Raw genomic sequence first — 27,788 nt, 5'->3', positions numbered from 1 at the left:
TTGGGGGGGCGGGGTCAGGGGGGAGGGGGAGAGGGCTGGCAGTGCTCACCTCCCTGCTGAGGGCAGGGCTGGACTGTCTTCGGAGCAGTTGGCTTTGACCTTGGCCGGGTCGCTGTGACCGCCCCTCGTCCTGGGCCTGGAAGGCCCCCGGTGCCTCGGGCTTCCTATGGGCAAACGCAGCCGCCCCTCTGAGGGCCTTTGGGACTGTTCCCCGTATCCCAGCAGCCCCTCCTCTCTGCTCCCGCCCACCATGCTCTGGAAGGTTCCTGCGGGAGGACTGGCTCTACGGGGCCTCAGTTTTCCCTTCTGCAAAAGGGGGAGGGTTGACTCCACTCTACCTGCCTCAGGAATGAGATGGGGGAAGGGCGGGCTAAGACAAAGTCACGTGAGACCCTGACCATGGCTGCCTTTGTCTACTCTGATGACCCCCTGACTCCCCACCCGAGCCACCCACCACCCACCCCCAGACAAAGGTTCGACTGGGCCTTGTGGGGATTAAGGTTTATTGAGCACCTACTGTGCACCAGGCACTGTGCACACAGAATCCAGCAGCACATATTCAGCAAGCACTTCCTAAATTCCTGATGCCAACTCCCCACCCGGTACATAGGGTCTCCGGTCATTCTCTCGAACCCTGTTGAGGTGGGGGCAGGAGGTGCAGAATACGGTGTCGTGTGCCCCAGATTCCGCTCTGTCCTTTCTGCCCTGTCCCTGCCCAGATGGGGTGTCTGGTCTTTCCTCCCCACCTCACCTCGCCCACGCGGTGCTAGCGAACAAGAGGCTTCACGGCTGTTGGGGAAAGAGCTCTTCGCCAGATCAGCAGCTTCAGACAAGCCCGCGGATGCCCTGCCGTCTCTCACTTAGCCGGACTTCAGGCGTGGCAGCCCTGTCTAGCTACGAAGCCTCTAACCTATACAAAGGCTCTCACTGGACTGGACTGTCTTGCTTACGAATGGGCGGGTCCGGTCATCAATGTTTAATGTGGCGTCTCTCTTTGCCGGGAGGGGGAAGCGCTCAGCCAAACAGGAGCTGGGCACCTCTCTCCCGTCCCACCCATGGGGGGTGGGGGGTAGAAAAGGCCTAAGCACTCCGTGCAAGTGGACCTCAAAGAGGCTGAAGAGCTGGATTCCGTCGCAGTGGCCACTGGGGGCCTGTCTCCCGGGCTGGACTGAAACCAGAGGAGAAGGCTCAAGAGAGAGACCACCCTGTGCTGAGCCCACACACCCGCCAGCAAAAAGGGAGGGAATAGGAAGCTCCATGGGAGTGTCCATGGGACCCCTTCTCTGCCATCAGTCTCCCACCCCACAGAACCCCCCGGGCAGTGACGTTTTAGGGGCTTGGGTCACCCAGTCTTTTCTGGCTGCTGGAGACCCTGCAGACAGTGCAGAACTCCCCCTGAGGGTGTCCAAGGTGGTCAGTCTTTCTAGGAGCAGACAGCCTCATCTTTCTACCACGGGGCGGCTGGTGGGTTCGAACTGTCAACCTTGCAGTTAGCAGCCCAATGCTTAACCCATTAGGGCTCCTTACACAGATGTTTCAAAAAGCCCTCTTCAAAGGACTCAGGATTTTCAACTAGGACAAGGCACCGCACGTGGAGTTGTTTGAAAACGACTCAGTTGAATAACGGAACTCTGATTCTAAAGGTAAGGGAATCCATCTCAAAAAGAGTACAATCAGATAAAATCTCTTCAAAATATATGGAAATAACTGGGTAGGATAAATTTCGTGATGAATGGAAGAAGGCAGATATTCTCGGTTGCTGACAAAAATTCTTTCTCAGGAAAACATTTGAGCGTTGGTTTCAAGACCTTCAAGTCCCTGCTGAGTTATCAGAAAGTACAGACATCAGACCAAAACTTAAAAAAAATAATCTTAAACACACTGCCATCACGTTCAAATCTGACTCAGTGACCCAGTAGAACAGCTCTAGAGGTTTCCAAGACTATCAGTCTTTACTGGAAGCCTCATCTTCCTCCCGAGGAGCGGCTGGTGGGTTTGAACCGCTAACCTCGTGGTGAAGCAGCCCATCTGGTCACCTACTGCCCCAGCAGGGCGCCTCAGAGCAAAGGGCACTCAAACGCTCACAGCCATCATGGCAATTCGACTCACAGCAACTGCATAGCACCGGGTAGAACTGTCCCTGTGGATTTCCAAGACTGTACCTCTTCACGGAAGTACATGAGAGCCTGGAGCTGAAACGGGGCGAGCTGATTAGAATTTGAGGAATAAGAGACGGTTTCTCATGCAGATTCCAATCTAAGAAAATTGCCTGCTGGGCAAAAAAAAAAAAAGGGGGGGGGGATTCTAGACACAACGGCATGTGTCTCTTTAGGGCGATGGGCCGTCCTACAGTTCGACTGTGGTGACGGCTGTTCCAGTGGGTGGATGCCGTGTCCGAAACGTCCAGTCTCACATCCTGAGTGTGTGTCGTGCTCCTGGCCGGCTCAGATCCGTCAAAACCCAAGAGCTGGAACTGCTGGGGACGAAACCTCAGGCTACACTGGAGAAACGGTTTCCCTTCCTGTGGGGCCGGAGGAGCAGCCTCTGGGCCAGGTGACGAACCTTTGGTGCATGGGGTCCTGCCCTGGAGGGATTGGGCCCGCCCCTGGCTCGGCCTCAGTCACCGTGACCCAGGAAATTCACATCTAACCTCTAGAAAGCCTGTCATGCTGAGCTCTCTTATTCAAAAAAGGCAGCCCTGGTCACCGGTGGAATGTGGACACCTCCGTTGTCTGAAAGGCCATGCTGTTGCTACAGCCCCAGAGAGCATTCCTCTTCTCCCACACGCCAGGAGGTCAAAGGCAAAGACGCCCCTGGATCTGGGGCCAACGCGGGGGTTAGGAGTCGAACATCATGTGAAATCCTGTACTAACAACCATCCCCTGTTTTACAGATAAGGAAACTGAGGCTCAAGTAGGTAAAATCACAGGTCCCCCTAGCTGGTAAGTGGCTTTGAACCCAGCCTACCTAACCTTGGTTTTCACTCTTCATCCCTGGGCTCGTCACCTGACCCTGAACTTCAACAACAACAATAGCAAAATACCCTACTATACAGAAATGACACGGCGTGTTCCAGGTCACACAGGAGACAGCAGGAGAGTCAAACCCTTGCGGTCTGGCAACCTAAGCCTGTGACTCTTCCCCTTGGCATGCTGCCGGCCAGGTGCCTCCTCCACCGCCCACCTGGCCGACCACACCTCCCCGGGGCTCACCTGCGCTCTTGCCCGAAGAGGCGCTCCACCTCTGCTCGGCCTGGGCTGCGGGTGCGGCCCCCGTTGCTGCCCTGTGCCTGGGGCCCCGGCTCCCTCTGCGCCAACCTCCTGGGCGGGGGCAGGTCAGCCAGCACCGTGTACTCCTCCCTCTCCAAGTTGTGCCTGGTCTCCCCAGGGGGTGCCGAGCCCCGGGAGCCCCCCGAGCTGCCCGGTGGAGGCGAGAGTGCCAGGAGCACTAGGTCACTGGGCGGGTGGCGGGGTGGGGAGGAGGCCCGGGGGGCATCCCGGTGCCCAATGCACACTTGCGGGGACAGCAAGGTGCAGCCGTACAGGGAGTCAGTGGAGGGGGCCAGGCTCTCCGTGCTGGCCCCAGGGGGATCTTGGAACAAGAGGGAGGGCTCGGGGGCCTGGCGTGGGGGGGACGAGAAATAGGGTGCGTCCCGGTGCCCGATGCACACAGGGGTGGGGATGTGGGGGGGCTCGTGCACAGAGTCGGTGGAGGGGGCCAGGCTCTCTGTGCTGGCCCTGGGGATGTCCTGGAACAAGAGAGCGGGTTCGGGAGCCTGGCGTGGTGGGGAGGAGGCCCGGGGGGCGTCGCGGTACCCAATACATACAAGTGGGGGGAACTGGGGAGGGTCATGCTGCGGAGACTGGTCTTCAGCATCAGGTGTGTCTGGGAGGAAGGGGAAAGGGTCGAACTGGGTGTGGCGGGGTGGTGAGGAAGCCCGGGGGGCATCTCGATGTCCGATGCAGACGGCGGGGGGCATATAGGGAGGATCGTGGTGGACAGAGTCGCTCTCTGATGCTCGGGGGTCTGGGAAGAAGGGGAAGGGGTCATGTTGCAAATAACGAGGTGGCGAAGAGGCTCGAGGGGCATCCCGGTGCCCGATGCACACAGCACACTGAGGCTGGGAGGAGTCGGAAGTCTGGGAGGCGCCCCGGCTAAGCGGGTACAGAGGAGAGGCAGTCCTGGTCGCACTGTGGTGGCCGGGGTTCTGGGAGGACGAGGCAGCCCGGCATGGCGAACTGTGCTGGGCGGGGGGCCCAGAGGACGGGGCCGAGTCAAGCTGGGCTGGCCGAGCTGGGGCTGCGGTTGGAGGCCTGTCACCTTGGGTTGGCCGGAGCGCAATGGATGCCCAGGGAACCTCACTTTGCTTGGTGCGAGCTGGCGAAGAGGTCCGGGGGCCATCGCTCTGGGTCGGCCGGAGCGGAAAGGAGGCCCAGGGGATGTCTTTGTTCGTGCGGTGTGGCGAGGAGTTCCGGGGGTACTTCCCGGGAGAGGCGCGATGGGGGGATGCAGGTCCAGGATTGTCCTGTTGGGTGCAGCACTGGGAGGAGATGCTCCCAGGACTGTCCCGCTGCTGCGAAGAGGAAGGGCGGGGGTTGGACTGTGGCGTGGATGAGCAGTGCATGTGGCCCCGTGGGGGACAGGGTGATCTGGGATTATCCCGAGGGCCACCGGAAGTTTTTGGGCTGTCCCGTTGGGTTGAAGAGCTTCTGAGGGTGTTCTGTTGGGTACAAGAAGTTCTGGGGCTGTCCCGCTGGGCGGTTCGGTTGGGAGAGGACGTTCTTGGAGGATCCTGCTGGGCATAGGGTTTTCTGGGGCTGTCCCGTTGGGCGGTTCGGTTGGGAGAGGAGGTTCTAGGTGTATCCCGCTGGGTACAGGGTGTTCTGGGGCTGTCCCGCTGGGTGGTTTGGTTGGGAGAGGAAGTTCTTGGAGGATCCCGTTGGGCACAGGGTGTTCTGGGGCTGTCCCGTTGGGCAGTTCGGTTGGGAGAGGAGGTTCTGGGAGGATCCCGCTGGGCACAGGGTGTTCTGGGGCCGTCCCGTTGCGGGGCACGTGTAGGAGAAGCCGTGGGGGGCCCGTCTTGGTGGGCAGAGGCAGCTCTGGCGTTTTCTTGCTGGGTGCTTTTGGAGGGAGAGGAGATGTGAGGATTGCTTCGTTGGGTGGCAGAGGCTCCAGGGTTGTCCCGCCGGGGGCTCTGTGGAGGAGAGGAGGCTCTGGGGGCGTCCTGTTGTGGAGAAGCAGCCTGGGCTGCGGCGTCCCACTGGGCAGAGCGACAGACGAAGGAGGTGGCACTGCGAGGTCGAGGTCCGCTCTGGGGGGCTGAGGAGGCAGCCTGGGCTGGTGCAGGCCGAAGTCGATCCAAGGAGAAGTACCCGCTTTCTCCCCGGAGCTTGGCCCAGTGCTGTCGCCCGGAGCTGGTGTCTGGGGAGAGGAGAGGAAGCATGGGCTCAGAGGAGGGTGCAGACGTCCCAACAGCCTCCCTTCCCTGTCCCCTGCGATGGAAGGACAGGGCAGGCTCCACAGCCCCTTCTTGGTGACACTACCAAGATTCTCCTCCCTGACCAAGGCCAACGGGATGGGCGCTGGGGTCAGGAACAGAATCGAGACCAAGGGACAGTCAGTGGAGTGGGTTCCAGATCCGGAAGGTGGCACAGTCGGGGGCAAGTCAGAGAAGAAACAAGCTCCCGGGGACAAGGGCTGATGATGGCCCATGTGACCCCAGAAGAGGGCTAGGGACCCCGGAAACAGCCCCTAGGCCACCTTACCATGCCCGGTCTCTTTCCGCAACTGGAGGCCAGTGAGTCCCTCTGTTTCTCCTAATGAGTCTCTTTCTGATGAGTGAGTTCTAGAAAGCTCCTCAGACCCTAAAGGACTGGAGCGCCGCCTCTAGGATTGGGCAGTCGCCAACGTGGGAGAGCCGCCCGGAGCTTTCAGAATGCGCTTCATGGGCCCTGCCCTACGGGACTCGCGGCATGAGAACCTGCGCGGCATGAGAACCTGCCCCCAGCAGGGTCTTGGCACGCACATTCCAGTTCAAGGGGTGCTGCACCCACCAGGAGGCACATCATCGCCTGACAACGGCCCCCTCACAAGGCCCAACCCAAGCACCTGGGCATCATTCTCAGCCCCTCAACCCCTGGGTCCCTGGGCACGTGCCGGCCCTGGGCTGGTGGTGCCGACACGGAGTGCAGGGAACTGTGGGCTCATCCTTCTGAGCTAAAGGCCCTGCTTAAGTGTCCCCCTCCTCTCCCTCCCAGTCCACCTCCACCAGCCTCGGCGGGGGGGTGCAGTCCCAGAGGTCCCCCGAGCAGAGGCGTGCATGGAAGGAAGGTGCCTCCGTGGCGCAGTGGACTGCCACACAACATGGGCGGTTCCACTCTGTCCCATCGAGTCACTGCACATCGGAACAGACTCCAGCGCAGTGGGGTTTGCTTTTAGCATGGAAAAATAAAATAAAACCAAACCCACTGACACTGAGTCGATTCTGGCTCACTATGACCCTGTAGGACAGGGTAGAACTGCCCCTGTGGGTCTCCGAGTCTGTAACTCCTGACGGGAATCGAAAGCCTCATCTTTCTCCCATGGATCCACGGGTGGTTTTGAACTACTGACCTTGAAGGTAGCAGGCCAGTGAACAACAACCATGCCATCAGGACTCCCCTAGGCATGGAAGGAAGCACATAAACCCAAACTCAATGCCATCAAGTTGATTCTAATTCAGATTCTAATTCCATTGGGCAGAGGAGCCTGGTGGAATAGTGGTGACACACTGGACTGAGATCTGAAAGGTCAGTGGCTCGAAACCACCAGCCGCTCCTTGGGGGAGACACTGAGCTTTCCACTCCGGTAAACAGCTACAGTCTCGGACGCCCACAGGGGCAGTTCTACCCTGTGAGTTGGCATCCGCTGGATGGCCCTGGGTTTTTGTTGTTGCTTTCTATAGGATAGAGTAAAACTGCTTCTGTGGGTTCCTGAGGCGGTAAATCATGACAAGAGCAGAAAGTCTCATCTTCCTCCCTCAGAGTGGCCGGGGGTTTGAACTGCTGACCCTGTGGATCACAGCCCAATGGATAACCACTAGGGCTCCCCTCTGAGGATACAAGTTCTGTGGAAATCTGCTCAGCACCATGCCATGAGAAGCCTCCACTGAGAGAGTCAAGACCGGCTGCCATTAGAACCAGGTCTCCTGGGTGGCAGGTAAGAGTTCTACCACTGAGCCACCGATGCCTGCTGCTCACGTCACCCACTGCCACTGCAGGGAGCCGATCCTGCCTCACAGGGACCCTGTGGGATGACACAGTAGAACCGTCCCTCCAGGCTGCAAGTCTTTACAGGTGCAGACAGCCTTGTCTTTCTCCTGTGGGCCGGCTGGTGGTTTCAAACCATCCTTGTGGGTCGCAGCCCAGTGAGTACCCGCCGTGCCATAGCCATCCTAAAAGACCATTCAGATCTGCTTGCCCCTGCCCCCTCCTGCCATCTCCCCACCCCAAGCCACCATCATCTCAAAACAGCCCTCAGCACGTGCCCCCCGGCCCCAGGGTCTTTGCTCTTTCAGGAAGATTTGTGTCAAAGGCAAACCTCATCAGACGCCCGAGCTTCAAACCTGCCAAGGGAAGACTAACCAGACCCACTGTGGGGGGACCCAATGCTGACTCACAGCCACCATACAGGACAGGCCCATCCCACTGCCCCGTGGGGTTTCCCAGGCGGTAACTCTTTGCAGAAGCAGACTGCCCATCTTTGTCCCAAGGAGCGGCTGGTGGGTTTGAACAGTCACACTCACACCTCTCCTTCCCAGGGCAGCTCTTTAACCACTGCGCCACCAGGGCTCTGTCAGGAAAACCAAGGAAGGCCAAAGCACCAGTCACAGATCAGAGGAACTGACGGAGTCCTGGTTTGAGCTGTGATCCTCAGGTTCAGCAGTTCAAACCCAGCAGCTGCTCCGAGGGAGAAAGACAGGGCTCTCTGCTCCTGGAAAGGGTGACAATCTCAGAAACCCACAGGGGCAGCTCCACTCCGTCCTCTGGGGTCGCGCTATGAGTCAGCATCAACTCGACGGACGCGTGCAGGGGTCCTGTGGCAGAGTGCATCACACAGTGGGCTGTAGTTCAAAACCACCAGCCGCTCCTGGAGAGAAAGATGAGGCTCTCTGCTCACAGCATCTCAGACACTGACAGGGACAAGTCTCGCCTGTCCAATGGGGTCGCTGAGTCAGTAGCAACTTGATGGACGGCAGTCAGTGAATGATGGAGACACATGGCACTCGGGACCCTGGAACTGGGGAAACCCAAGTCGGAAAACAGACAGATCATTGTGCCAGCAGCTCCCTGAAGCGTGCAGTCTCTAAATTCTGCCACCGTCCTATGGTTCCGGAAGATGAGAATGCTCAGGAAGCCCAGGAAGTGGGAGGGGACTTCTCAGTACTACCTGGTACTACCTTGGTCCGAAAAACCAAACCAAACTCACTGCCATCGAGGCGATGTTGACTCCCAGAGACCCTCCAGGACAGGGTAGAACTGCCCCTGAGAGTTTCCAAGACGGTCACTCTAGCAGGTTTGTGCGGGCTGCTCACCGCAAGGTCAGCAGTTCGAAACCGGCATCCACTCCTCGTGAGAATGAGGAGGCACTCTACTCCCATAAAGAGCTAGTGTCCGAAGTTCTACCCTGCCCTCCAGGACCACCGTGAGCCGGACTCATCGGCAGTGAGTTTGTCTTGGTGTTTCACGTGAGCGAATTTCCTAGCCATCCGTGTAGTAGCACCTGTCAGAACTCCCCTTCTGTCTATGGCTGGGAGCCCTCCAATGCACACCTATCCACTCTGTTCACTCCTTCGCCGGCTAGCGAGCCCTTGGGTGGCATCCACCTTTTGGCTCTCGTGCGTGGTGCGACAAGGGACACCGGTGCGCACGTATCTGATTGAGTTGCTTCTTCCATTTCCCTTGGCTGTAGAGCTGGGTGTCCCCTGGCGGCGAATACTGAGAGTGCCCCAGACAGACTGCCACCAGAATAACGAACGGGTCTACAGGACGTACAGCCAGACTGTTCTTTAGGATGGGGGGATGAGTGCTTTGGGCGTGTCAGCAGGAGGGACCAATTCCTAGGGAAGGACATCCGGCTGGCACAGTGGAGGGGCGGGGCGAAAACGAGGAAGACCCTCAGAAGCGGAACTGACCGGTGGCGGCAACAGTGGGCAAGGACTGTGAGGCAGGCATGGGACCAGGCAGTGTTCTGAACCCGTGGTCCATGCACAGGGTCAGGAATGTCTCGACAGCACCCACAGCAACAAGAGGGCACACCTAGGGGTGGAATCGCCCGGCCCTGCAGTCTGAATGGGGGTCTGACTCTGAGGGAGAACTGCCAAGCTGCTCCCCATCAGGGCCACCATTAGGCATTACCACCAGCAAAGGACGAGGGATCCCAAGACCCCCTCCCATCAGGATCCAACTCCCCAAGTTGCGTGCTCCTTCGGAGGCCCGCGGGCGGGCTCGGCAGCTGCTGTCTGTGGTCAGGGTGGGCCCTGCGAAATCACCCCACAGAACAAGGTTGCACAACTTGGTGGGTCCTGGCCTGACAGAAGTGAATTCCTCCTGGGCCGCGGCCCCTGCCTGCCACCTGAGGACCTGCCACCACGTGGATAGTGGTGACTGCCTTGGATTCAATGGGGCACCTGGTGAGACCCATGGTCAGCCACAGCCCACACCACGGCCCAGGGCTCCCAAGAGCAAGAAAGTGGGTACCGGGTACAAAACCCAGCCTGTCCTTTCAGACCATGGGCACCCTGGGGAGCCATTTGATTCCTGACACCTCCCCAGGGTCTGGTGCAGTGGGGGTGGTGGGGGAGAGGGGGAGTGCTGGTGGCAAGGTCTGACCAGGGGTTTTAAAAGATGGCTCCAGCTCCTGGGAGGGGGGGGGGCAGGGCAGGCGCTGGGAGTGCTTGAGAAGGCTCCCCAACCACACTGGAAGTGCTGGGCTTGGTGGCCAGGGAGCAGCAGTGGTGGTGGCTAGGAGGGGACTGATCTGGAGTGTGCTTTGAAGTAGTGGAGCCTCTTAGATGTTCAAGTGTGCCCAGAAGCAGTGGGGAGAAAGGCCTGGCCTTCTCCTTCCAGAAAAACCAGCCAGAGAACCCTGTGGGGCCCATTTCCGTGCCCTGGGGCCACTTGACTATCAGTGACCTTCTGGTGACTCAGACAGTGAGGTGACAAAAGAGAAATTAGGACAATTGGCGATTTTGGACCAGGGCCACTGGGGGTACACACTGGTCACTCACAGAGAAGAGTGCCCAGTTTAGAGGGCAGATGGGGAGTAGGGGTGCCCATGTGCCAGCCTGCGCCTGCCATGCCTCCACTCTGGCTGCTCCCTCCACTCTGAACCTGAGTCTGTCAGATCTTGGGTGCGGTCCCCCCTCCCCAGGCAGGCCTGCTCTGCCCCTCCCTCAGAGCCACTCCTAACCTCCACGCAGGACTCCCCATGCCAGGCCTGCTTTCTGGCTGGACTTCTGGCTGCCTCCCAGGACCAGGTAGCTAGCTCAGTAAGGCAGGACCTGGGCTGTCCCATCCCCCAAGGGGCTGCTCCAGCTCCGGGCAGAGCCTAGCACCCAGCAAGGCAGTCAGACAGCATTTACTGAATGTGGGGAGGGAAGAATGCTGTTTGGGGGCCCTGAGGCACAGGTGAGTGGGGGGGGGGGTACCAGCAGGAGGTAGGATGGGTGAGTACAGAGAAGTGGTCCAAGCAGGAGGGGTGGGCTCAAGAACCATTCATTTCAAGGGTCTCCAAAGCCAAGCACCAAACGCTCTGAGGGGCCCAGAATGGACAGGCAGGGCAGCGGGGATGGAGAGGGACTGGTCAGGGAAGGAAGGGGGAGTCCAGGGCGGCTCTGTGGGTTCTGGCAGGATGAAGGGCACACCCCACCGTGAGTCCTACGGCTGCTCCCACGATGGCCTTCCTGGCTCAACCATGCCCAGCTCCCGGGTGGAGAAGAGATGTCTATTGAACATATCACCTCATCCCTCCCATGAGCCTTTGGGAAGCCAGAGACACCACACCCTCGAGCCCAGCCCGGGCAGCCCTGCTCTCCTCTCCCCTCCTGCTCCTTCCCAGTGGCCGCGCTTCAGCAGAGGGCTCCCCGTGCACAGACACCCAGGCCAGGAGCTGGACCTCTCCCCCGGCCCCTGAGTCCATCCTGCCCACCTCCTCCGTCCTTGTCTGTCCCCTCTTCATCCTACTACCATGGTCCTACTTCCACTACCTCTAACTGCAACAGGCTACGGAAGAGGGTCAGGCACAGTCTGTGCTCTGCCCCCCACCCCAGTCCCCAGCGGCTACCGAACTGTCTCATGTGACTGCCTTCCTCTCTTACCACCTACTTGTTGAAGTTCTAGCCCCTGGGGCGGCGGAAGGGGGGGGATCTTCTTTGGAAAGGCGTCTTGGCAGAGGTCACATCTCACAGGCCCTCCTGGAGCAGGGTGGATGGGACTGGGAGCCAATTCAACGGCTGGCCCGGTAAGAAAAGCATGAGAGAGAGAGACAGACACCAGACAATGAAGAGGTAGAAATTGGAGGGGTGCTGCCCCAAGTCAAAGCTCTCCTGGGACGGGCAGAGTGGGGAGAGGCTGGGAGGGAGCCCTGCCCACACCTCGAAGTGTGAGAGGATACAGTTCAATTGTTTGAAGCCATCGGTTTGTGCTACTCTGTTACAACAGCCAGGGAAACAAATACTCTGCCTGCCTGCCTGCCTGCCTGCAGATCATCTGTCTCGCTGAACTACTTGAAGACACTGCGGCCCTTCACGCCGGCCCTTCCTTCTGTGCCTCCCGAGAACAAGGGCAGTCTCCCCCAGAACCGGGCCAGTGACAAAACACCGTTGTCCAGCACACCGTCCAGTCAAATCATCCTGGTGTCCCAGGAATGTCTCTTAGCTCCACTTTTTCCTATCCAGGATCACACATGGTTTCTGGGTCTCTGAGTCCCCTGTATCACCATGGTTTTCGCTGCCGCAGAGGTGGCTCCCAACACGTGCTGACCCCACACAACAAAATGCTGCACTGTCCCTAGGACCAGTTTCGGATTGGATGGATCACTGTGATGCATCGGCCTTTCATTGGCTAGTTTTTAGAAAGGGATCACCAGGCCTTTCTGCCTAGTCTGTCTGAGTCTGGAAAAGCCACGGAAGCCCGTTTGGCATCTCAGTAACAGAAGCCTCCACTGGCCAACTGATGGTGGCTGCGGACAAGGTGCTCTGGCCAGGAACTGAACCTGGGTCTCCCACGTGGAAGGGGAGGCTCCTACCACAGAGCCACCACTACCCCGTGATCTCCCTGCCATCTAGAACTGACTCTGGCAGTGAGTTCGGTTGTGTTTTGTTTCTGTGTCTCTCACAGGGTGCAGGTCAGTGTTTTGCAGAATATCAACCCCCCCCCCCGCCCCAATTTGGGTTTGCTTCCACAGGACTGGACGCAGGCGAGGCACTGCTGGCAGGAAGACCCGCCGAGCCCTGCCCACGGCATCCATCAGGGGCTTCACCCCAGAATGCCCGCCGTGGGGACGCTGAGCAGCCACTTCGCTAAGGCAGGCGGTGTCTGCCAGTTGTCCCCACCCTAAGGATGAGGCGCTTTCCCCCCTGTAACCAATGCGTAATCAGAGGGGGATCCTTCAAGAGCAGGTCACTGTCCTCTGCCCAGAACCCTTCACCCAGGGGGCCTGGCCTCAGCCAATGTTTTGGGGCCAGAACAAGTGACCACATGTCACCAGTGTCACCTCTGACAGCCTCTCCCTGCTCTGGGTCATGCTCCACACCTCGGCCCTGGCACTCACGGTCTAACACACAGGCGCAAGAGGACACGCTCCTCCTCCAAGACCTTCCATGGCTTCCTACTACTTAGAGAAGACGAGTCCCCACTCATTGGCTAGACTCTTGAGGCCCCGTAGGGTCTGGCTCCTCTCAGGTGCAGCCGTCCATGATGGGACAGTCCATGGCCACCTCCAGGCCTCTGTCCAGGCCGTGTCCCAGCAGGCATGCCATCCCTTGCCCAGAAGGCCCTCCTCTGGGGGTCTTCCCTGGCTGGAGGGGACCCCGCCCCACCCCACCCCTGCTCAATTCTTCACTCACAACCAGCACGGCGGTTTCTGCTGTGCGTCTGTCCTGGGCTGCTCCCCACCACCCCAGTCCCCCATCTGTCTACCTCACCAGATGATGTGCATCCTGGGCCAGCTGCCCGCTCTCCTCCGAGACACCCCCGGTCTCCAGCCCCGGTTCTCCACATCGCCAGCCCTCACACCGAGAGCTGACCAGTGGGCAACATCGGGAGGACCAGAGAAAGGGCTGAAGTTGCCAAGAATGCCATTTTACCCAGAGTTCCAATCAGTGCTCGCGGACGCAGCAGTCAAGAGATCCGACGGTGGGCTGTACTGGGCAAACCTGCTGCCTGAGGACCCCACTCAAGAGTCTAGGAGCAAGGACATCACTTCGAGGACTCAAGGGCACCCGACCCAAGCCAGGACACATCCAGCCACCACGCCGGTCCATGCCAGCCCTGGACGACAGACGAGGAAGACCAGAGGCCTGGTGCCCTTTAGTCCCGGCGTGGGTGAAGAAGAGACTAGACTGCGGACAGCCCCCCGGAAAGCACAAGCACATCTCTTTTGAGAAGGATGAGGGGGCTTCCGGAAGTTCATGGGGAATTCAGTCAGAAAGCTGCTCGGAGAGGGAGGTTGTGAGGCATGGTCGTACTTCTGACCTACAGAGACCAGTCCCTGGAAAAGGACACCGTGCTGGGCACAGCGGAGGGGTGGCGAGAAAAGAGGAGGACCCGCGGCCGGCGCAGGACGGTGGCTCGTTCTCTTGCAAAAAGGGCTCCCTGTGCGTCAGAACCGACTGCACGGCACCAGGAGCACCAGGAACGGATACCCGTGTGCTCAGGAGCGGATGCTCAAGGCCCCGTGGAAAGCAAGGGCTGCTAGGCGGAGGGTGGGACTGGGTTTGGTGGCTCCCAGTCCCCGGATCCTGCTGGTGCTGAAAAGAGGCCAGGGGACAGCGCAGAGCAGCGGGCACTGCGATCGAAATCCCAAGAAGGCAGCAGGTGGGCTCACTGACTGTCCGGGGTTTCCATGGGCTTGGCCTGCTCAGGGGCACTCCCCATCTCAGGGAGCGTCACCCCGGTTTCCTGGAGGGGCTCTGCTTGCTTTGCCTCTCAGGCCATGAGGACTGCTCAGGTCCTGGCCCCAGGCCCTCCTGCCACGTTGGACATCTGACTCTTCCTGGGTCTTTCTCTGCGAATTCCGGGAAGCTGATGGGACCTGTAAGCAGGTGGGACCCACCGGTGGCCCCGGCTGTTATCTGGGGGAGGGCCTGGCCAAGAAGGGAGCCAACCAGAAGGAAGCAAAGACCAGCTTTCCCATGCTGACGGAACACCCAGATCGAGCCACGCCTGAAGTTGATGCCCCTTAGACTTTTATTCTGTGAACCGTTCTGTGCATATTCAGACACCCCCACCCACCAGCTGGAGAGGGGCTGATTGGCAGCAGGGCAGTGGGGCACACTGTGACTGCCCCACCAGTCCATGGAAATGGCTACAGTTATGAAGGAACCCTGGCAGTGTAGGGCTATAAACCACAAGGTCTTTGACTTAACCCACCTGCCGCCCCACGAAGCTGTCTGGTCCCATAAAGACTCACGGTATCAGACTCCTGACAATGCGTTGGTGTGAGTCAGAACAGACTCAACAGAGGGCCAGGGGCGGGTTACTATTAGGACGATGTGGCCCCCCACCCCGTGCTAAGCCACATCCAGAGGCCACAGGCCCTCCCCACACCGTGGTCCAGCACTCACCCTCCTGCCTCTGGCCGGCCACGTCTGCTCCCACAGGCAGCCTGCTGAGGAGGGACGGGGCCCTTCGGGTGCTGTCGGCCCTCGGCCCTTCCTGGGTCCTCCGAGGGATCATCTTGGGGAGTTCGGCCACGCTGGGAACCCACTGCCTCTCGACAGTGTCCCAGTCCTGTCGGGGAGGGAAAGAGAGGAGGTTGCATGGGACAACGGGGCCAGCAGGAGCCAGGTGGGGGAAGGGAGAGGAAGGACCACTTAGAGAGTGGCCAGCTCAGTTAAAGGGTCAGCTCAGCCATTGGGAGGGTGCCATGGGGATGGCAGGGCTTGACCTGGCAGCCCCCTTGCCCCCCAAGCAGATCCTAGCCTCCCACCCCTGCCCAGATGTGCAGCCTCTACCAGGAATCACTTTGTCCTCCGAATCTCCCTTTGCTCGCTGTAGTGTGGCCGTCACAGCCTGGAGCTCTGGGGAGAGGGTGGGGGTGGGGTGGGGGGAATCCACATCTACCGAGCATGTAGCCCAGAGCCGACACTTAGCTGGACTGCTGTGTTCCGCGTCCCCATGTCCTTCTGCCCATCCCTCGGGGGCCTCACAGGACAGGCCTGCCTCTCCTGCCCCCTGCCTGCCTGATGGGGTGAATGCCCAGACGCTGGGCCCCTGACCTTTCCGCCAGCCCAGCAAGCCCGCTTTTTTTCTTCTGTCCCTCGGGAGTCTATACAAGGCTGGCCGAGGGGCTCACCAGGGTGTGGCCAAGGCAGGGCCCACTGGCCCAATGCCTTCCTTGCTCTGGGCACCCCATACATGCCAGCCGGCTGTGTCCTGAGGGACTGCAGCAGCCTGTGCCTGGGGGGGAGTTAGCCGGAGCAACCTACTCCCCCGCATCCCCGCCACCCTGCACGCACAGCTGACCCGGGCACCGGCCCTCTGAGTGGCTGGTTGTGAGGCAGCTGAGTGTCCACAAACCCTTGGTCTAGTGCCCTGACAGGAGAGGCTTGTCCGACGGTTTGAGTGCGGTCCTGGGGATGGGGACAGAGGTGTGACCTGCTCTCCCCTGCACCCCAGCCCCGGCTCACCACTGAGGATGAGCAGCTGGTATCATCAGGGGTGTCACTGCCGGCACTGGAGCTAGGGCCACAGCTGGGGTCCTCACTGTCGCAGCTGCCACTCGGGGACGCCGCCCGGTCCTCACGTCCTGGGCTCCTGCTCCCGGGGCCGGCCGGGGGGCCCTCTGCGGAGCACCCTGATGATAGGCCCCTGGGAGAGGAGACAGGGCTTTTCCCCCATAGAGAATGAAGGCGTTGACCCCCACCCCCCAGAACCCTGATACACACACTCACACAGGGGCCACGGATCTGCTTGGTAGCCGGGCCTGTGACTCGGGTGGCCTCGGCTAATTAGCTCAGGCCCCTGTTCAGAGAGTATGATCCACTGCCGTGGCGGCGGTCCTGCGTCAGAGGGACCCTAGAGGGCAGGGAGGAACGGCCCCGCAGGGTCTCCAAAGCTGTCGGTCTTTACTGCTTCGTTTTGCTCCTGAGGGCCCACTTTGTGCCTCTGGCTTTTGGTTGGCTTTCCAGCCCTCTAATGCTGCTCCCCTAGGGTTCCCACTCCAAACACAACCGAACCCCCGGCCATCCCGTCAGCATCGGCCCATAGCGACCCTGTAAGACAGGGTAGGACTGCCCCTGAGAGTTCCGACACGGTCACTCTTTACGGGAGTAGAAAGCCCCGACCTTCTCGCAGGCGCCTATCCGGTGAGTGTCCTCACTCCCATTTTACGGACGATGAAGCCGAGGCTCAAAGACTGGCCAGGACCCCCAAGCTAGGGAGGGGCAGCCTGTGCTGTAATAGAGAGCCATTGCCCTGCCTGCAGCCGTTGCTGGAGCTGGGGGGCAGGGAGGAGGGAAGGGGTGGCAACAGAGCCCCAAAGTCTAGGACGGCTAACAAGACAGTCATGTGGGCTAAGGTGGTGTGGTGGTGTGGGGAGGGGGGGGGCTCTGAGAGGCACCACGGCTCCAGGAGCAGGGGCAGGGCCAGCGGGGACACCAGGAGAATGTCTAGTTTCAGGGAGTCGCAGGCTTCTGGGCTCAGAGTTGGCACAACGCTCCCCCCGCCCCGTGGCAAGAAAAGGCTCAAAGAGGCTCAACTTCCCTGCCCATCTAGTCGGTTTCAACCCACAGCGACCCTGAAGAGACTTTTCCAAGGCTCTAGATCTTTCTGAGAGCAGACAGCCGCATCTTTCTCCCGTGGGTCAGCAAGAGGGTTTGGTCTGCCGGCTTTATGGTTAGCAGCCCAACACTTCCCCGGCAGGGCCACCCGAAGAATCACACTCGCTGCCATCGAGTCGCTGCGATTCCCAGGGGTTTCTGAGATTGGCGCGGTTGATGGAAATAGAAAGCTCAGTGCCCAGTCTTTCTCCCGAGGAGCTGCTGTAGTTTTGCAGCCCCGCAACCAACCACTCCACCACCGGTGGGTCTTGGTGCCAGTGCGCTCTGAAACGAATTTGATGGTGGAGCTGTTTCATTTGTGTTCACGGCACAAATCTGCCAGGTTGACACTCTCGAAAACCCACAGGGGCAGCTCTGCCCTGTGCTTCAGGCTCGCTGTGAGCCAGCCAGCATCGACTCCACGGTGAGCGTTGGGCTACTAAGTTACCAGGTTGGCAGTTCAACCCACCAGCCGCTCTATGGGGGCAAAATGAGGCTGGTGGCTCCCACAAAGATAGAAAGATTGGAGCCTCGGAAGCCCTCACAAAGATTCAACTCAAAAAAAAAAAAAAAAGATTCAACTCACCTGGGTCCCAGTCTGTCAGGGATGGAACTGGAGCTGGAACCCAGGTATCTAGACAATACCCCCCCCAGGGCCATGCCTTCCCAAGGCCCATGACCCCCAAAAGGGCCCCCAGTTCAGCTCAGGCCGATGAAGGGCTGTGGATGGAATCCCAGAGCCAGAGGAGAGCATGGCCCGGGAGGTGGGTGACAGGGGCCTTGGGTGGGTGATGAAAACCAGGAAATGAGGGGGCTGCGGCCACTGGAGGGGCTGGTGCGTGACTGCCTCTTGGAGTCTCAGAGCATCGGGGGGGGGGGGGCGGGTGGGCAAGGCCCCCCTGGGGGAGAGACAGCCAGGGTTGGCTCAGGGGACTAGGGTGATGAACTGCCTGTGCCAGGCCGCGTGGAATGACCACATGACCCACACCACCCACCCCCTCAACCGGACACTGCCCTCACGAAGGTGTGTAGGGTGAAGCGGGTGAGGACTCCTGCCCCAGGCAGCCCTGGGCGGTACTCACTGCTCTGGCTGGAGGCCTGGGCCGAGACCAGACTGGCGGCTGGAGGTGGAGGCAGCAAGCGGCTCCGGGGGTGCAGGCGGACGGTGGGGCAGGTCGCAGTAGGGCGCCTCAGCATGCACAGGGCTCCCGGACTCCTGGGACAGAGGTGGAGACAGGAGGCTGCTCAGGCCCACGTGGGGCTCCCCTCCTCCACCAGGCCGGCTGGGGGCATCTCAGACGTCTCTCCCCAGGATCTCCTACTTCCTTCGCTAGGAGGGGCCGCCCACGAGGCCCGGGGAGCCCCTGGCACCCAAGCCAGGGCTGGCAGGTGCACACACATGTGTTTGTGCACAGATGGGCTTAGCTGCAGGTATGTGCTCATGCAGGCTTGGGTGTGCTTGTTTGGGGCCCAGGGGTGCACAGGGGTGTGGTGTGCAGGTGCGTGTGCAGGGCTAGAAGTGCACAGATGTCTATGTGCGTGTGCACGTGGGTGTGCAGGGATAACGCCAACATTCATGTATGTTTGCAGAAGGGCACGGATGTCTATGTAGGTGTGCATGTTGGTGCGTGTGCGTGTGTGCACGACTGTGAAGTGGGCAGTCTTGTAGCCAGGAGGAAGGAGAGAACTGAGGAAGACTTGAGAGGGGACGTGTTCCCAGGCAGGCCTGTAGAACTGCAGGGGGCCGGGGGAGCGCAGAAGGGGAAAGACAAGAGTGGGAGTGGGAGGCGAAAGGCCAAAAGACCCTGGAGGAAATTAGATAATTTAGTCCCTCAGGGAGGGGCTGGAGGGCTCCAGGGCTGGGGATCAAGGCCAAAGCTGAGGCACCACCACGCCGTCCTCCCTCCAGTTCCCTCTGCCTTCAGCTGGCCAGGGCTGGTGCTGGGCTCACCCAGGGGGAACGGAGGCTCCCCTCTGGGAAGGCCCCCCCAGCCCTCCCCTCTCCTGGGAGGCAGGGCCCTCCCCCCCTGGCGGTGGGAGACCGTGGCCACAGCACCCCGTGCACCCGCCTCTTCTCGGATTACCTGGGCTGCGGGCTCCGGCTCGGAGGTGGCAGCTGGCGTCTGTCAGCACCCTCGTCCCCGGGGGGCTCCGGCTCTGGCCCCCACACTGCTGCCCTCCCAGGCCCCAACTCCCGGCGGCGGCGGCAGCGGCAGAGGCATTGGAAACCTTAGAGGGGCCGGCCGAGGGAGCAGGGCCCCTCATTACTGTTTCATAAGCCGGGCCCGCCAAGAGCAATGCAGGATATGAGACCAGGCAGGAACCTGATCTGGAGGCTTACCTGAGCCCGCCGGGCGGGGCCTGGCCCAGCACTCCCTGGGGACCCTGCAGCCCAGGCCAGAGGCCACAGCCTGGTCAGAGCCCCGGGTGGGCACAGCCTCTGCAGGGTCCAAGGTCATTCCTGGCAGGGCCTGGGCAGGGCCGAGGAGAGGGCTGGGGAGCTGGCCGCACCTTGGAGGCCAGCGCATGCCCTCCTGGGCTTCATTTCGCCCCTGCCCCCAGGAAGATTCGGATCAGGGCTGGCAGCAGGAAGATCAGAGCCCGGGCAGACCTGGCGCTTCCGCCACCCTGGGGACCTCGCAGTGAATGGGAGGGCGTCGCTGGTCAGCATCACCATGAGGCGGTGGCCCAGCCAGGCCAGAGGCCAGCAGGACCCAGAGGGCCGCGCCACCTTGTCTCTGCTTCCCACCCCGGGCCCAGCACCACCCATCCCAATGAGCAGGCCCAGCAGTCAGTCCCCGGCTCTGATTTCCTGCCTGACAGGGCCTCCCGCAGACCTCAGGCCGGCTCAGTCCTGGCTCCTCCACTTCCTAGCTGGGCGTCTGGGCCGGGCAGCTCTCCCTCTCTGGGCCTTGTTTTCTCGTCTCTGAAACGCAGATGGAGACCTTGGACCAGCGAGTTCCTATGGGGCTCGTCCTGAGGATAACGCTGGGGCGTGCACCTCCCAGGGCCACCATTGTCATTGTCATCGTCGGCTGCCGTCCAAGTGCAGCCCACTCCCGGCAGAACAAAACGCTGGCTGACCTACTCTGCAGGGTCTTCGTCGGCTGGCTTTAGAAGTCGGCCACCGGGCCGCTCTTCCTAGACCATCCGTCGGAACGCTGTGCATTGCAGCCACAGTCCAGGGACACTGAGCTGCCAGCTCTGTCCACTGATGGGTGGTGGCTGCCTATGAAGTGCCTTGACCCGGAATCCAACCCCACCCCACCCTGTGCAAGGCTCGCATTCACCAATAGCCCAATCATGAGAGTTAAAGGTAAAGGGCTTAGGAACTGGACTGCGCCTATCCACCTTAAATACAATCGATAAGGTAAAAACAGTCAATGGAATCTTCGGAATGTAAATGATATAGAATTACGTGTGGTGCAAGGAAGGCTGAATGGACGGACGGACGAGTGCCTGGCTCAAAGCAGGGGCCGCCCGTCGAGCCCTCCCCTGCCCGGCCGGCACTGGGCCAGGCGTGGTGGCGAAAGGGGGAGTGCCAGCATGGACTCCCCGAGGAGGGTCAGCCATGAGCCGTGCAGGGGGGTACAGGTGGGGCCCCTCGGCCTTACACAGGAAGCTGCGTCCTCTGGGGCCTGAGGCCATCACTGCCTACAGGAGAGGGGTGGCAATGTCAGAACTGAACCCAACTGCTTCTTCATGGAGTTCCGGGGGACACCTTTATTCCACCCCAGGGGCAGCCTGTGTCCCGGTGCCGTGAGGGCTCCAGCACTCCCGGGCCCCTTGCTAGAATACATGCGTGACTGCACGTGGGAAGTCTTTTGAACGACAGCCAGGGGCCCAAGCTTCCAGAATCCTCTAAGAGGAAGGGCCGAGAAGCAAGCTCGGTACCCTGGAGACCTGCTACTACTGCAGGGCGGGGGGCGACCGGCGGGCAGCCGGGGCAGGTGCCATCAGTCCACTCCTTCCATGGACAGCCAGCTGTAGGCCAGGTCTCAGGGGCAGTCCGGGTGGCAGCAGGGAGGATGGTGAGGCAGAAGAAAAAGCCAAGAGGCAGTGGTTGCTTGCCGGCCTCTGGGGCCCGCATTCTGGATCCATGGAATGGTCTCCACTTGCATCTGGTCAGGGGGCCCGGTTCAGAAATGCACCCCTGACCCTGTCGCAGAAGCCAGCAGCGTTCAGAGCCATCGGAAGCTCCGAGAAGCAAAGGGTTTTGCCATACGCGCTCTTCACTGGTGGCGCGGTGATTTCTCGTTAGGCTGATCGCCGCAGTCAGCAGTTCGAAACCGCGTGTAGCTCAGTGACAGAACAAGGAGGCTTTTTGACCCCCGTAAAGAGTCAGGGTCTCGGCGGCCCACAGGGGCAGGTCTACCCTGTCCTGCAGGGTTGCCGTGAGTCAGCATCAACTTGATAGCGGCGAGGTTGGCGTTTGACCCCTTGCTGCTGTCTGGGCATCATTTCTTGCCTCGGCTTCAGGGAGCTCTGGTCCAGTCCCTGACAGCTCCTCCCCGAGTCTGGCTTTCATCAGGGCCGAACTTGACGCTGCTCAGGCCTCCCTCCTGCAACCCACCCTGCCACCCAGTGGGGCGTCCCTGGGGGGCTAAGGGGTGCAAGCAGCGAATGCTCTCAGCTGCTGGCTCTCAGCTGCTGGAGAGCCCAGTCCACCCAGAGGAGCCTGGGAAGAGAGACCTGGGGATCCACTGCCCACAGGTCAGCAGTTGAAAACCCTGCCCCAGGCAGGGGGCTCTTGCTCGGGGCAGGAGCATCCAGAAAGGGCGGGGTGAATGCCTGCACAACTCCAAGGGTGGCCCCCACTCACTGAACGGCGCCTGAGAAACTCCTGGGTTGGTGAGTGCTTTTTTGGGGCACGTTGTCACCAGCAACAAAAGCAATCAAGTCAATGATTGATAAACAAAGAAGCCCAGTGATGTCAAGCTCGACCCCAAGGACACACCCGAGGTGGCCAGGAGTGGCGTCCACTCAATGCCACTGGTTTCATGTCCACTGAGGTGTTCCACAAGCACCTCAAACCCACCCTTTGCAGACTTTCACCTAAGTACCCTGCCTCGGGAGACACCTCTGGGGTCAGCCTTGGGCCTCCCCACCCTGGGCAAGACCCGAATCCTGCAGCCTCCCTGTGTGTGCACATCTTTCCCATCACCAAGTCCTGTCTCCTCTTGCAGGTCATTGTCCCTTGTCCCACTGGTCTCCTGAGTTCACACTCACCTCCCTGCACTCCGTTCTCTGCCTGGCAGTCAGAGGGACTCTGGAAAATGGAAATCCAGCATGGCTTCTCTGTGGAACATTTTCTGCAGCTCCCAAAGCTCCCAGGATAAAGCTCCAAGCCCCCTGTGTGAGCCCAGGCCCCACCAGCCTTGCTCCATCTTCCTCCAGGCTGGAGCTTCTCTGCCTAGGGAGCCCCTCTCTTGTCCCCGTGTGCTTCGCTCCCCTCTGCCTCAGGGCCTTTGCATGTGCTCTCTCTTCCTCTCCCCTCACCGTCACAGCCTATGCCAGCACCTGACATTTCCCTGCAGCCCCCAGGGTCCTATCACCCACCAACTGCTCTTTCACAGCCCACATGCTCACGTCACTGTCTGCCTGCAGGTTGGTTTCTATGGGTCTCCTTGCTGGACCACAAGCTCCAGGAAGGCAGGGGCCCATCTGACTTATTGACCACCGTCCCCTGACCTCAGTTCAGCTGCAATAGCTGGCGCACTTTAAACTCTGAGACAGCGTGCATTGAAGACAGCAACGGGCCCGAGGTCTCGGAGTCGGGGAGAGGCAGACCTGAGAGCACAGCTCACATCTGTCACGGGACAGAGCTTTCCTCTGATCCCTGCCGGCTGCCCCTCCCCCCTTCCCCATCCATTGGGGAAAGGTCAAGTGCATAGGAGACGGACCCACTAGACTTTCAGGTGTCTGATCTCTGAACCTGGGGCTGGGGTGAGGGAGCTGTGACCGGGGGCATAAGGATGGGTGGAACAGAATCTCTGGGGATCGACGCTGGAGTTTCGTGAGCTGAGTCCAGGGTTTCCAAAGCGTGTGAGATGCAATGATGGGGCTCCACAGAGAAGGAAGGAAACATGACAGACGGACAGCCGACGTGAAGCACCGAACCCAAGAGCAGAGTGGCTACATGGTGCCCAACTACACCACCAACTGTGGTGCAGCTGGGAGCAGAGTGGAGATCTGGACTGAGCATGTGCAGGATCCAGTAGCCCAGAGGAAGTGCCTCTTCTCCCTCCACTGTTTAAAAGCCTATTTTCACATGAGCTGGGAGAAAGAGAGGCACAAGAGAGCCACTCAGGGAGGCTGGTGTGTTGGTTTCTTCTCTTCTTTTTGTTTTTAAATCATTGGATTGGGGGCTCTTACAGCTCGTATCACAATCCATCCATCCATCCAATGTGCCCAGCACATTTGTACATAGTTGCCATGATCATTTTCAAAGCATTTTCTATTTGAGCCCTTGATATCGGGTCCTCATTTCCCCCTTCCCCTCCCTCCCTCCCTCATGAACCCTTGATAATGTATAATCCACCCCCCACCCCGTCTTAAACCAACCACTGTCTCCCTTCACCCACTTTTCTGTTGTCCATTCCCCTGTGAGGAGATTATAAAAAGATCATTGTGATCGGTTCCTCCTTTCTCCCCACCTTCCCCTTCCCCTCCTGGTATCGCTACTCTCAAGATTGGTCCTGAAGGGTTTCTCTGTCCTGGATTCCCTGTGTTTCGGGCTCTTAGCTGTAGATGCTCTGGTCTAGATGGATTTGTAAGGTAGAATTGGGGTCATGATAGTAGGGGGAGGAAGCATTGAAGAACTGGAGGAAAGCGGTATGTTTCATCAGAGCTGTACAGCACCCTGACGAGCTCCTCGATTCTTAATGAAATTCCTCACTCTGTGCCTCTCAAGCTAAGTCTTTATTTTGGAAAGGGAAAAACCGGAAGCCGCAGCAACACAACCATCCTGGCTGGAGGTACAACAGATGGTCCCAGTCAGAGGGGGGCCCCCCAAACGGCCAACTCCTAAAAAAGGCCTCCGTCTTAGATGGACAGAGGAACCCAAGCTCATCACCCTTTCACGTTGGCACGGAACTTCTGGAGGGATCCTATCAGCCCGTCACAGACCAGTTTATAGAATCAGTAACAGCAATCAGAGGGCGGCGCTCCCCTCAACAAGCACGGTGCCAGACCACAGGTCAGCGCTTACCCCACGGCACAGGTGAGCAGGCAGGGAAGTTAGTTCAACGGAAACAGAACCAGCAGACAATAACAGTCCAGAGAAGGCCGACGCTCATGGAAACCGTAACCAAGGTCACTGAGCTACGTGAATAAAAATCATTCCGTGGGAATCCAATGTGCCGCCAGGCAGACTTCCATCCAAAAGGCAAAACTCGCTGCCATCGAGCCAAGGTTGACTCAGCCACCCTAGAGGACAAGGCCGAACTGTCCCTGGGGATTTCCAAGACTGTAACTCTTTCCGGGAGTAGAAAGCCCATCTTTCTCCAGAGTCTCCGCTGGCTGGCTGACACTTGACCTTGAGGATCGCAGCCCAACATACCACAAGGGCAATGGAAGACTACATTTGAGTGGGGAAGAATAGTCCAGGTTAGGTGCCAAGCAGGCCACATGTGGTCTGGGGAAAGAGCGCCACATCCTCCGGGAGCTCTAGGGCCCCCACTCTCTCCGAGAGAGTGACCCCAGAGGGGTCGATGATATGCGATCACCCAGCAGGTAACAGAACTGAGGAGGAACCAGCAGTTCCAAAGCCGAAAGACAATTCCCTGAAAGACAGCTCACTCTCAAAGCCTCAATCTTCGCCCGACACTCAGTGGGCACCTCCATACAGGGGGTGACCAGCCTTGGGAGGCCAGTGAGGGCTGGGCATTCACAGGCCCGGGGATTCTTTCCTGGAGTCCTAGTGGCCCTGTCCAGTCAGTGCTGGACTGCTAACCCTGAGGGCATCAGCTCAAACCCAGCAGCCCCTCCATGGGAGAAAGAGGAGGCTGTCTGCACCCGAAAAGATGTGTCGCCCTCTATGGGGTTGCTATGAGTTAAAACTGACTCGCTAGTGGTAGGCTTGGGGTGTGTTTGTTTGGGATTTCAGGGCCATCCCTGGGTGGTACTAATACTCAGTTGCCAGCCAGAAGCCCCTTGAAAGGCCTGCTGATGTCCTTCGAAGTTCTGCTGGGACACACACGGAGTCAGCACGTGTCAGGATCAACTCGATGGCCACGACTGTTCTTTAGTAGGCGCACCCCGCAGGACGAAGGAGCCCTGGAGGCCTAGTGGTTGCACACTGGGCTGTTGACCCTAAGGTACACAGTTCAAAACCACCAGCCGCTCCTCAGGAGACAGACAGGGCTTTCTACTCCAGGAAAGAGTCACAGTCTCGGAAACCCGCAGGGGCAGTTCTACCCTGTCCTAGAGGGTTGCCGTGAGCCGGCATCGACTCGAGGTAGCAAGTTGGTTTTTGGTGGGTTGGTTTCTGTGAGTGGTAGAGTGCGTGCCAGGCACCCCGGGTTCACAGGAACATGTATGAGCATGTGTACCTACTTAGCTGCCATCAGAGCACACCAATCCCACAGTAAGACGGCAACTCCCCTTCCAACGTTTCCACCCCTTCGGGTCCTCTCATGGGGCTGGCTCTCTGTAACCCCTCTCGAACCCCTGACTCCCCCTTTAACAAAGAGGCAGCAAGTGCAGAGCCAAGTCCACCCTCCTGAACATTCCTGTTTCTATGCAGGTGTTTCGACTCTTTCCTTCATGTCACTCTCTCTCCCTGCCCATCAAGTCATTCTGCTGACTCTCGGCGACCCTACAGGACGGGTAGAACTGCCCCCGTGGGTTTCCAAGACTGTAACCTTCCCAGGAGTGGAAAGCCCTGTCTTTCTCTCTCGGAGAGGCTGGTGGTTTTGAACTGCTGATCTTGTGGGTAGCGGCCCAATGTGTAACCACAACGCCACTAGGGCTCCCCCTTGCCTTCATAACCTTGCATATTCTGGACATGATCCTGGTTTTCCACGTGCGGTAGTGACATAGAGGTCTGATTCGGGGTAAGTCCCAAGTGGATAGCAAGGGCCAGACAGTAAATAAATAGACAAGATGAGGCCGACAGGGTTAAAAGCAGAACAACCAAGGTCTAAGAAATCCGAATGTGGCCCAGCTGGCTCCTGGTGCAGACAAACCGAGGCCCTGCCCGCAGCGAGGGCACCATCAGCGCTCACACGGCAAGCTACGGGCCAGCCCTGGCCACACTGCCAGCTCCCCACCCTACCCACCTTCTCAGGAATCCAGCCCACCTGGTGCCCGGCTCCGTGGGGTTCCTTGGGGCACGGACAGTTTTGATGGAGGCGCTGAGTGAGCATGTCTGTCTCTAAACGTTCGCAGGAAGCATTCCCAGCCTCCGGCTCCATGGCTAGAGTCCCGTCGGGAAGCACCTGGGTTCCAGTGGACCCTCTGGGTGGGACCTGGAAAGATGAGAGGGAGGCAAGGATCAGAATGGCCGACTGGGCCCCCATCGGGACCCCAGCCCCAGCTTGCCCCAGTCAGGACAAGGACCAAGGACTAATGCTATCCATCCATCCACTCACTGGCTCATGGATTCACTCAACAAATGCGCACTAAGCACCAGACTCTGCCCTGCATTTGATGCCTGCTGAGGCGCCCTGCCAACCCATTGGTAACACGTTGGGCTGCTAACTGTGAGGTCAGCAGTTCAAAACCACCGCCCCCTTGAAGAGTTGCAGTCTCAGAAACCCACAGGGGCAGTTTTACCCTGTCCTGTGGTGTTGCTGTGCATGAGGTCTTCAGCGGCTTCTTCCTCCAAAGTGGGGAGCCAAGTCCTCCTTCGATGTCTGCTCTTAGTCTGGAAGCCCCTCTGAACCCCATTCGCTTCGGGTGACCCTGCTGGCATTTGAAATGCCAGCGACATAGCATCCAGCATCACGGCAACACACAAGCCACCACAGTACGACAAACTCACAGACAGGTGGTGGGTCCTGGTTTAATATCTGGGTTGCAGCCTCTCACCAGCCTGGTCCACCATGAAGCTGGCTTATATGAAGAAGAGTGGCATCAGGTTGGGAGGAAGGCTTATTAACCACCTGCAGCATGCGGACGACACAACCTTGCTTAGAGTGAGCAGGGATTGAAGCACGCGCTGAAGAAGGAGAAGGGTTGTCGCCTTCAGACTGGATGGGACAGCTCAATGTAAGAAGGCCCCAATCCTCACACCTGGACCAATAGGTGACAGCATGATACACGGCGACAAGGTTGAGGGTGCCAAGGATTGTGTCTGGCTTGGATACACAATCAGAGCTCATGGAAGTGGCAGTCGAGAGATTATAAAAAAACCATTGCATTAGGTAAACCTGTCGCACAAGACCTCTTTAGTGTTGAAGAGCAAGAATGTGACTTTGAGGACTCAAGGACGCCTGACCCAAGCCACGGTATTCCCCATGGCGTCATATGCCTGGGAAAGTTGGACGCTGACTAAGGAAAACCAAAGAAGAATGGATGCATTTGAATGTGGGGCTGGAGAAGAACGTGGAACGTTCCGTGGACTGCTAACAGGACAAAGTGATCTGTCTTGGAAGAGGTGTGGCCAGAGTGCTCCTTAGAGGCCAGGACGGCCAAGACTTCTTCGTCTTACATACTTTGGACATGTCCTCAGGAAAGACCAGTCCCTGGAGAGAGATGACCTGTTTAGGAAAATGAGATGGCAGCCCAAAGAGGAGGGCCCTCACCGAGGTGATGGACACGGTGG

The 27,788-nt window shown here is 59.3% G+C and overlaps 1 protein-coding gene across 1 annotated transcript; it reads right to left on the bottom strand.

Annotated features, from left to right (window-relative positions):
- Positions 1 to 550: 550 nt before the first annotated feature.
- LOC142450632 (uncharacterized) lies at positions 551 to 19,697 on the bottom strand. Its single transcript, XM_075552611.1, has 6 exons — positions 19,632 to 19,697; positions 19,362 to 19,491; positions 19,105 to 19,249; positions 18,041 to 18,236; positions 14,825 to 14,990; positions 551 to 5,421 (listed from the first exon to the last, which is right to left on the bottom strand). The coding sequence occupies exons 1-6, from the start codon at positions 19,695 to 19,697 to the stop codon at positions 3,209 to 3,211; spliced, it is 2,916 nt and encodes a 971-aa protein (XP_075408726.1). The 3' UTR covers positions 551 to 3,208.
- Between the last annotated feature and the right edge of the window lie 8,091 nt (positions 19,698 to 27,788).

This window comes from Tenrec ecaudatus, chromosome 6 (assembly GCF_050624435.1).
Source record: "Tenrec ecaudatus isolate mTenEca1 chromosome 6, mTenEca1.hap1, whole genome shotgun sequence".
Taxonomy (NCBI): domain Eukaryota; kingdom Metazoa; phylum Chordata; class Mammalia; order Afrosoricida; family Tenrecidae; genus Tenrec; species Tenrec ecaudatus.
This window is presented reverse-complemented; position numbering and strand designations above follow the sequence as displayed.

What these genes read in the sequence shown, in the direction of transcription:
- LOC142450632 (XM_075552611.1), bottom strand. Translation starts at nt 19,697, where the DNA reads ATGGTGATGCTGACCAGCGACGCCCTCCCATTCACTGCGAGGTCCCCA. An exon ending in GCTTCACCCTACACACCTTC is followed by an intron (nt 14,991 to 18,040) that starts GTGAGGGCAGTG and finishes CCTCCCCGACAG; the next exon opens with GACTGGGACACTGTCGAGAG. An exon ending in GGCCGGCCAGAGGCAGGAGG is followed by an intron (nt 5,422 to 14,824) that starts GTGAGTGCTGGA and finishes TCCTCTCCCCAG; the next exon opens with ACACCAGCTCCGGGCGACAG.